The sequence below is a fragment of the Tachysurus vachellii genome, chromosome 2 (genome assembly GCF_030014155.1).
Source record: "Tachysurus vachellii isolate PV-2020 chromosome 2, HZAU_Pvac_v1, whole genome shotgun sequence".
Taxonomy (NCBI): domain Eukaryota; kingdom Metazoa; phylum Chordata; class Actinopteri; order Siluriformes; family Bagridae; genus Tachysurus; species Tachysurus vachellii.
In genome coordinates, this window is record NC_083461.1 from 25,498,493 (window position 1) to 25,509,127 (window position 10,635).

General features: G+C 41.8%; 1 protein-coding gene across 1 annotated transcript in view; it reads left to right on the top strand.

Annotated features, from left to right (window-relative positions):
• The window catches only part of arid5b (AT-rich interaction domain 5B), an 83,245-nt gene extending 73,455 nt beyond the window's left edge, over positions 1 to 9,790 (top strand). Inside the window, exons 9-10 of the mRNA XM_060864003.1 lie at positions 3,734 to 3,929; positions 6,240 to 9,790. Coding sequence (XP_060719986.1) covers positions 3,734 to 3,929; positions 6,240 to 8,369 — 2,326 coding nt within the window. The 3' untranslated portion in view covers positions 8,370 to 9,790. The remainder of the gene's footprint in view (positions 1 to 3,733; positions 3,930 to 6,239) is intronic.
• The last annotated feature ends 845 nt before the right edge of the window (positions 9,791 to 10,635 follow it).

Here is a 10,635-nt window from a genome sequence, read left to right on the forward strand (position 1 = left end):
CATACATAGACTCGAATTGCTCTTCTGGTCATGCTGATTTATTTCCCCTTGTGGGCGCTTTCACTGCCTAGTAAATAGTCTCTGAGCTCGAGAGAAGAATGAGAATTTAGATATGGAATAAGGTGATATAGGTTCAGATGAGATGATGTCCGTATGGTCGTACTCATACATTTAGCCAAGTGAAGGAACACATGATTTATATGAACATGTCTGCTGCATTGTTACTGCCTGATGTTCATTAGTGACCACACGGCATTGCTCAGGCTGACCTTATTAAAGCCCTATTTAATCAGCGCTTACTCGATTGCCAAACAAAAACATTGCTGTCCTTCACCTCTTAAACCTGAGTGCATTCTCTTCACAAAGGAGGAGATTGAGGAAGCCAGATAAGCTGGGCTACATTACAAAGGCTGTCTCATTTAAACAAGCAGCATAGCACATGAGCGGCTGCTTGGCCCAGGTTGTAGGAACACCTGAGTCTGCAGCAGCTCGGCATGTTCATCTGGCCAGGAGATGAACCCGGCCAGAAGGAGGGTCCAAAATGTAGGACCTAAAATAACTTAGCGCAGTGTGATTGCAGATGGTTTCTCCGTTTCGCTGCAGCAGACCTTCATCTTCTGTTAATGTTTTTATTAAAACCGTGCCCTTCACTACACTAAGAATTCTTCAGCTGTCATGTTCATTTCTAGCAAAAAAGTCTGATTATAGAAGCAGGGGAAAGTAAAGGAAATCTCAAGGGTCTATTTCGACACAGAAAGGGGTCGTGCAGCATCACAGGGCTTTTACTGAAGTAGCACGCCCGACTGTAATGGACTGACAAGCATAGGCTGATGTAAAACTCTCACTCAGCATGTCCTCCCCTGTCCAAACACTGCTAGCGGGCCCTGGCACCACTATTAGGTTAAGCTCATGCTCGGAGATGTAATCAGTCATTCTGGGTCTGGTGGAGCTTGTTGAAAGCATGGGGAGGAGTAGGAGGATGAAGACCTGTTGCTCAGGCTACTTTTTCTTTCCAAGATATTTGTTGTCTCACATTAGAACCATTATTTCCTCAGTGAAATGGATTCCTGCAGCCTGCTATGTGCCTTTTTCTGAAAAGCAACCAATTATTTATCATTTATTATAATCTACAATAAAGGTCATTGCTCATTTCTGTTGTTTTGAACCATTTACCTTGCGGCTTCTTTCTTTTCCTCCTTCACTTTTCTTCTCTCGCTCCCTCGTTTTTATAAAGGATGATTTACATGTAGATTTCCTGTTTTTTTACAAGTTAATACCTGCATCACATGTAGCTGTCTTTCTTGCAAAACAAGAATATTTTAAAGATTGAAAAATGTCAGCATCTTAAAAACATTTTTCTTTCATTAAAGCAAACATGCCACGGTCTAACTTTCAAGTGAAAGATCTTCTTTCATGTTTATTTTTAGTAACATGATAAAGGAAGGGAACTGTTACTCAGAGAAGCCGTATATGGCCAAGTGGAAGATTGGTGGTGAGCAAATTTATTCGGAATTCATTCCCTAACTTCACAGCAGGGACATTTTCATTCTTATCTCAACAGTCGAACATAAAAAAAAGTGCCCATATATAAATACACAAGTGAAACAGAGACGTCTGATATCAATTATTCTCTGGACCCTTAAAACTGGGGAATTATACAGTCAACACAAGCCTAATTTTAGCCGTTTTACACAAACTAAAATGGGCCATCATGAGACCTGCTTATGGCTCGGAGAGCGTGCACAGGGAGCCGGGGGCATGGGAGGGGGTACAGATGATTTCAGAGGATTAGCTGCAAACAAGATAATTCATTGTGTGCATTATTATACCCTTATTATATAAACATGAACTGAAACATTACAGTGGGAATCAGGTATTTGGCAGCTGCTCGCTATTTTGATTTGACCACGTGGAGCGAGCCGTTTTCCAGTTTTAGCAGCTGTAACATGTTTAAACTCTTTTGGTAATGGGATCTGAAGATTAATGTTCCCTCTGGGCTGCTGCTTAGCTCTGCTGCTGGCCTGCAGCCAAACCCCCAGCCAGCATAGTTCTTCTACATGCCTCCCCTATACAGACCCTGCCTGAGCATGCTCAGTATGGCCCTGCTCCAGCTCCGAGAGGCCTGTTGAGTAAACACCCGGCCGAGCAAAATAGAGGAAACAAATTCCTCTGGAGGAACCTTTCATAAAACAGCGAAAAGAAATAAGATGAAGGGAATGGGCAAGCGATCGCAGAAGTCAGAGGAAGAAAAGATACAATATCGGCGACAGAGAGCGCTCACATATTTAGTGCATCTTTGGTTCTGTTGCGTTCCTACCTGATGACATGTTAAGTGTATTTTAATTACCGGTGGATATCTGCGTGCTCCTGACCAGCTTTTATTAAACCAGATAATAAAAACTTTAAACCAGATGAGCAGAGTGGTCGATTGCACCACTGTACTGTACATCACCACATCCAATTACCAGACACTTTATCAAGCTTCTTCATCAGCACAAGTCACGCTTCTATTGTGTCTGTTTGGGTTTAGCTGCAACCAAAAAGCTTTTAATTAGCATTGCGTGTGTTATCTCCCATTTGGCCTCACATGCTTTATTTGTAGGAATCTAAAAAGAGCTCAGATAAAGCAAACACACACACACACACACACACACATATCTAGCCAATATCAGCACAGTATGCTCAAATTTCAACAACCTCATATGCTAATTGGGAAGTGTGCAAAGGATTGTTTTTTTAATTATTAGCTAACACACAGCATCTACACCAAATCCATTCAGATGAGCAAACTACCACATTTTTGGTTTTGTATATTTACTCGATAATGAATATGAGAGAGTTTACTGGCATATATAAAGGCTTTATTGTCATATATCTGCACCATAAAGAGAAATTCTTACTCTGTGAATCCTTCCATCATAATTTATATGGACATGAGGAAAGAACTAAAAAGATAAAAGCCTTTAAAAGTAAAGAAACAAACAAATATAAATGACAAATAATGCGGTCTGCAGGAGATGTACACACACGCACACACACACACACACACACACACACACACACACACACACACATACACACACACGTCTACCACCTAGTGCAGATTACAGAGTGGTCACTGCTATTAGTTACTAATAGTGAAAGTTAACCTGACTGAAGAGCAGGGTTTATATTTGCTGAAGGTTTTAGTATTAAGCAAGTTTGTAAACCTCAGACTTTGTTATGACTATGAATGCTCTAGTCTGAAGGTTTTTTTTTGCTTTTGTGTTATTTTTGAACCACAAGTTTGCACCTTTAAAACCAACAGCATTCAGACTAAAGTATATTGCTCAGATGTACTATATGGAGATAAACTCTCTATCCGAATGACTCTCTGACTCTGACTGCTGAAGTTATGCTCATGTACGTACTGTATGTATATGAACAAAAGTCACATAGAGCAACATCATTTACATTTTGTTTTTGTCTCTACTTTGTACATGATGTAATTAACACAGTTACTGTTTGTAAGTCACCCATATTATGTAGGTCTTATTTATTCATTTACACAACAATTTAATGTGTGTTATTTAAGATTTGACTAAATCAGCTTCTAAATGTTGTTCTAATTATTCCCACTGTAGAAAAAATTGGACTGTTTAATGTAGTAAAAGAAACGGAGAAGGAAAGAATGCAAAGTTGTCTGTGGGATAGTTAGACCGGAGCACTGATCTGTCACCTTTCTTCTCTGCAGGCTAATCTTGCCCTATGAGAGATATACGAAAGGAGAGGAAGACAAGCCACTACCCCCCATCAAGCCCCGAAAGCAAGAGGCCAGCACCCAGGAAGGGGGCACCAAGTCAAAGGTGCCATCCACAAAGCGCAACAAAGACGAACAAAATCCAAAGGGCTGGAATGAAAAGGACGCCTCGGCGAAAGTCCCCGAGCCGGTCAGTCTCCGATTCTTTCACTGAACCCAGAGCTTCTCAAGAGCAACACTTTCCTTTATACAACATGGCAAAACAAATGGGGGAAAAAACATGACCAGGCACTTCTGGCAGCCTGCCTTTTGGGTCCTTAACAAATAAATTGTCAAATGCCTGTAAGAATCGCTCTGTCATGAGCATCTGGTTTTAACATCATTATTTAAGCTGATTTGGAGACATTGAACGCCTTGCTACAGTACAGCACGGTAAATCAAAATGGTATTTTTCCTGCCTCAATGATTCCAGACCAATTTTTATGCTTTGCCTGATTCAGTTATATTCTTTTTGTGAACGTGTGCTTGTCTGGAGAACACTGGGCTTTCTCTCTCGCCTACCCTCAGACTCACAAATCAAGTGAAGGAGAAAAGATCATGTCCATAATGCTGTTATTGACAAGACCTATTGTGCTGAGAGCGACACTAAAGGGGGGCTGGACTGGGAAATTCCTGCCAGCAGATCTGATTGGCCGCTTCTCTAAAAGTCAATTGATGCCATATTTAAGTTCTTGTATAAACTGCAGGCTTATATTATCCCTGAAAACCAATAAATCCATGGTGATTTGCAAATGCCTGCTAAATGAAAAAAGAAAGAAAAAAGTGGGAGTGAGAGACACTCTGTAAGGGGAATAAAAATTGTGTTGCTATTTTCACACAGATAACAAAATGATTACAGAGAGGATGAAAGAGCTGTTTGAATTTTTCTCTTGAAGTGTCATATTCCGACACATTTCAGAGCTGCTACACGGCACATATTCATTTCTGCTGTGCATGAAATGAGTAATCGGCTGTGGTGTGGAAACAAAGAGAGCTGTTGTAGGGGCTGACTGCTTTTCCAGTGGCATGCCTAGCTCATCTGTCTGGAATGTTGTGTAATTTAAAAGCCCTCCACAGATAATTGATTGTGCATTGTACAAGCGAGAAGATGAAATGGAATTCCGTGTTTGAGGCAGAGCCAGCGCAGAAGGCTGGAGATGGGGGGAAAAATTAATATTTCAACCAAAGTTACACATCTAATATGTAGCAGAAATTCTGAGGGGCAGATGCCGGGATTTGTCTCTTGGCTCAAATGCCATTTGAATACAAATATAGGCTTTGCTGCTAGGGTAAGAATCAGAACGCTGTCTGTTAATTCTTCCTCCATCATCAAAGACGATCAGGGCTTTTGATTGAAACGTACTCTGCTAAAAGGCATCACACCACATTAGGACTGTGTAATCTTGGCTGCTAGTCGCTAGCCTCTTAAGACCGCCATTCGACATTGTATTAAGTGCATGTCAGAACATTGCCTCCAGGGCAATAGACTCAATGATCCTGCAGGTCAGGGTTTCTCAGCATTACAATGTACAATACACACAAAACCATCCAGTTTATTAGGAAAACCAGTATACCTGCACATTTGTGGAATGTTTTAATCATGTGTCAGCGCATAGAATCATGCAGTTACATGTTCACATAAAACATCAGAACAGGGAAAATATGATCTCAGTGACTGTGGCAAGTGTTTCAGAAATTGCTGATTATGCTTTACAAGAAAAAGTGTTTATTAATTATTTTTTTTTTTTTTTTTTTTTTTTTTTTTTTTTTTTTTTTTTACTTTTTTCCCTAAAGCCTTTCTATTAGTTTTCACTTGATCATTGTTGGTTGCTATAATCACAATAAGGTGAAAAAGATCTGGAACGGTTCAACTTGGTGTCGTTTTTTTTTTCCTTCATAAAAGCCTACAGTTTTAACAAGGCTGTGTAAGGTGAATAGATGAGGCAGCATTTCACCTGACTGAGGTCAAGCATTTATGACTTTTCCCCACTGACACTGGAGATGAATAGAAGTGTGCTCTTATAGAAATGTTAGTCTTGGGAACACAGCTGAAATTATAACTCTGACACTAGAATTTTTTGAAAGTCAGCAGCATATATGTTATGTCCCCCGAAGGGGGGATTTTAAGGGGATAGTATAACGTTGTCAATCTTATTAAGCCTGGGTTATGTTGTAGATTATATTAGACCATCACCTAAGCTTTTAATAATTAATACAACTCGTGTTGTTGCAAGGGCTGTGATGCTGTCCATTTGTAACATGCTGCATTATCTGTGGTACTGCACTCGAAACCAAATGTGCTTAATTCATTTTTTCCTGAAGGGCATCTTCCAAGAGATTGTTTAAAAGATTCTGCAGGTCGCTTTTACATACATGCACAGTGTAGCTGGAGTGTTTGCTATGGTTGTGCCCAGATAAGTGCTAACTGTCTCTTTGTCTTCATCCATATTTGTGCCTACAGGTTGCAGAGGACATAAAGGACAAGGAGCAGCTCCAGGAAGATGTGATTGTGAAGCCAGAGGCACATCAGTTCCAGGTTTCAGCCCAGATTGATGGTGAGGCAAGGAGTCCGTCCACGGAGGATGCGGATGTGCAGCTGGTCCTCAAGGAGGAGGAGAAGAAACCAGTGCTCAAGAAATCCTGGGATGGTGGCCCACATGAAGCAATCAAACATGCATCACTTCCACAGGATGGCATGCCACTCAAATCTGAGGATTCTGAGGTTTTTCCCATTGAAGCATCCATGCCACTACGGCACTCCCACCCTCTTCCAAACTGTTACACACAGGACCAATGGCAGCATGGGACAGCAGAATATAAAGCACCTCCATACACCCTGGGAAAAACAGAACAGGCTGGTGTAAAAGACAGCCAAAACCATGTAGGGATGGTGCTACCCACCTTAAAGCAAAGATCTCTGCACCCCCTCTCAGTACCAGAGATCCCAACAGAGAGGGCTGAACTCCCCACCAAGGAGGAGAGCTTCTGCTACAATCCACTTTTGTATCCTAGAGTCAACCCTGGTATCATGTCCCCCCTTGCTAAGAAGAAGATGCTGTCACAGGTGAGTGGCACAAGCTTGACCAACACTTACCCCTATGGTCCACCTCCCCCATTAGTCAACAAACAGGCATCAAGCAATAGTACAGAAGAAACAGCTTCTGAGCAACCAGGCGCCCAGGTCCCTTCCTCTACAGGTGAGGCAAGTGTCGTGATTAAGCGTCCGTCTGTCATACAGCATGCTCAGAGTTTCAAGCTTCGAAGTAGTGAGGACAGAAGACCTGCTACTGAAACCTCACATAGAGAGGTAGGTGGTGAGAGGGAGATATACTCTTCTGAACAACCCCAGCATCAGACACTACACCAGCCACAGTCAAGCCCTACAGGAGAGTCTTTCATTGTAAGAACCAGTCTTCATTCCAGTGTGGAGAAATCCGGTGAGGTACCTCGCCCTGGGCAGGTACCAAGTTTTCTGGGTGATTTCTGCTCCTCGCCTCACCTGCACAGCCTCTACCGACAGACAGAGCACCATCTAAGCAAGGAACAGCTAAGCAAATACCTAAATAGAGAGGTATACCCACGGGACTGTGAAACTGCACATAGTTTCCCTCAGAGTCAGCATCCTGACAGTCTGACTTACTCACCTCGTCTGAATCAGAAAGAAAAAGGCCCTCCTAGTGAAAAGGTGCCAGAGGAGCAACCGACAGATCTGAGCCTCCCAAAACCCTCTTCACACAAACTGCACCACTCCACCTCATCTCTGTGCAACCTTTCACATTCCATGATGCAGCAGGACATTAAAAACACTCCTCTTTTTCAGGCAGGTAGCAGTCAAAGTTCAAGCCTGGACTATCACCCCAGAGCCTGTCGAGTTCCTCCTATGACTGTGTCTACTCCAAAAAAGGTGGTTGAACCTCTGCTTAAAGCACACAGTGGCCGTGGGGAAGAGACTATTAGCTACAAGATAGATGAACTGGCACGGCCTATACTAGGAACCAAAAGTAGCCCACAAAATGTTGGTGCAGCACGGCCACTTAAACGGAATCTAGAGGAGTTGGAGAATGGACCCACAGAGAAGAAGATTCGGGCTGTGACCCCAATGCACTGCTCCACACCTAGAGATGTCCAGGTAAAAGTGCGGACCCCAGAGCCTGACAGTGAACCCATGAAGCCGGCTGAGCCGGCGCACGCGGTGCACATCAACAACTACGCTGCCGAGGGACACAAGTTTCCAATGCACTCCGCAATCTTCCCAGGATTATATCCTGGGACATTTGTATCTCAGGTTCAGGACATGTGTGACAGCCTGGGCCCTCATGCCCCTCCTGGTTATTCGCATCCACTGCAGTACTTGAAGAACCAGGCTGTCATTTCGCCACTCATGCCCCAGTTCGCAATCCATTCCATAATGATGCAAAGACAGTTCTTGGCCCAGGCGGCCAATCCAGCCCACCTGTACCGGCACCCGATGGGGACTTCATATGGAGATATTCTCCATCATGGCCTTTACCCCATGACAGCCCTCAATCCCCAGCCAGCTTTCAGTACCCCACAGCTTTCCTCAGTTCATCCTAGCACCAAACTCTCTTAGAATGAACCAGACATTCCGCTAGCTGGAGTGGCCTTGCCCACACTCCTGACTCAAACCCAAATGTCCCTACTCCCAATAAGCATGGCTATGCCATCGACTACACAGCTAGCGGCATTAGATGCTTTTATTTTAGGAGCAGTGTTTCTGTTATTTGTCCTTTTGCCACTCAAGTTTATGATTTGCACATTTCTTTGAACATGGGCCAGCTGAGCTGATTGTGTCTTGTTCTCAGAGTGCTGTTTGCAGGTATCAGTTGTCTAGTTTGAATAATGTTGCTTTGGCAAGAGTATGTCCCAATGGAAGAGCAGGAACTCTCACTGAAGATCCGAGGGTCCAGTGCATCTAAACAAGTGACAAATCAGTGCAATCACAGTAATGCTGTTTCAATCAATCTGTAGAACTCTGATGTGAAACACTATTGATGACAAAATTTACAGGAGAAGCTGCCTGGTGAACTATTGTATGTTTGCATATTAATCCTTACTGTGCATCTTTTTTTATGTATCTGTGTGGTAGCTTAGTGTTTCAAGCCTGCAGGGGTTAAACTACTAAGATCTAAGTATTTCTCCATTTACAAGAACCACAAGAGATTTGAACATTGCAGTTGGTTGTATTATCCAGCTACATGTAAATAAAACTAACGAAGCTTTCCTTGAAAGAATCTTAACCTTTGACAATAAAATGTGATTTAGGTCTCACACGCTTTTCTGACCGCCCATCTGCTGGCATCCCCTTGAGTTCTTCTCACATTTAGCAAAGTTCTCACCCATATGCCAGGGCAAAGTGGAATGTGTTTGTAAAATGTAGGACCGAGGTGCTTGTACATAACCTTAGCTAACTGAAAACACTTTGTATTATATTCACTGGCTACGTAATTGTCTGACTGTGCTGAACTACAAGTTCTATACTGGGATCAGATCACTTTGCTCAAGATGGGATGAAGCTTCAGGACTACTTTGCTATCAGAAAGTGGCTTTTGTCTTTGCAGACACACACTTGTGATCACAGTTTACTCAGAGCAGTTCTTTTTAAGAGTTTTACCAGAGATATACCAGGCTACACTCGGGGATGTGGGGGTGGTGTGGGGAACTTGGGAGCACTTACTGAAGCACACACAAAAGGCCTCTGCTGAAAGATGTTATAGCGGCGGATGTCAAAATTAGCTTATGTGTTATGGCATTGATCACCACCAAAAGGTTTCATTTAAAAAAGGTTACAATTTCTTTGCACAGAGAATTTTGAAAACGTACAAATACAATTTAAAGTGACACAATCTTCGTAGGATTTTTGTTTCTTTCTGTATTAGTAGCGGAAATTAAACTTAAAAGTTCAAGAAATGTATTTACTCCAGCTGTTTGGAGTAGCACTCAAGGTTGCTATGTAACATTTTTAATAAGAAATAAACCATTTTATAAGTTGAAGACGTCTACACTTTTATCTATGTAATGCATCCCTAATGAACATGGTGTAAACATACACAGGCCCTGAATGTCGAAGATCACAAATAACACACTCTGATTTACTTGTGCACCGGAATGAATTGTGCACAGAAAAGGTTTGTTGCATTGTTACAATGAATATTTATAAAATGTACATCGGTGTTTTCTATGTGCTCTTTGTTCTTGCAAGATGTGGCAAGATTTCTCACACGTTCTCTGAAGAATGGAGTTAAAACGCAACACAATTGCATGTCCAGTTTAACATAGATTAAAGTCTCAGATTTGTTGAAAAACATCAATGCAAAAAAGTTCTATTTATAATATCCAGGTTCTGAAAATCCTTTTCTCAGTCTTCATTTAAATCAAGAGAAGAAACTTTTCTGCAGTTACTTTACAAGCCATCATTTTAATTGTGTATTGTGTAATTTGTCTTCAACCAGAAGAGTCTCTGCAAACATAATACCTCTCTTCTGTCATACTAAATTGCACACATTTAGGTGTAATCCATGAATTTATAAGCATTTGCATAAATTCCACTCTACGTTTTGAGTTTTTTTTTTAGCAGAAATACCCCAAATCGCATATTAATTAAGGCCAAAAAGCAAAACCAGACATTTCATGCTATTTGGCTCATATGAAATATGCAATCTAATTAAATCAGCTTGAACATCTTTCAAATGTGTCGTTTTTTGGGGGGGTTTTAGTAAATCAGGGCTTCGGTGTAGAGTGCACATACTGTAGCACATGGAAGACTGTTAAAGCTTTTTATTTTTAGAAGCATTCACAGGAACAGAAAGTCACCTCTGGCTTAGTATTGTACAAATTCA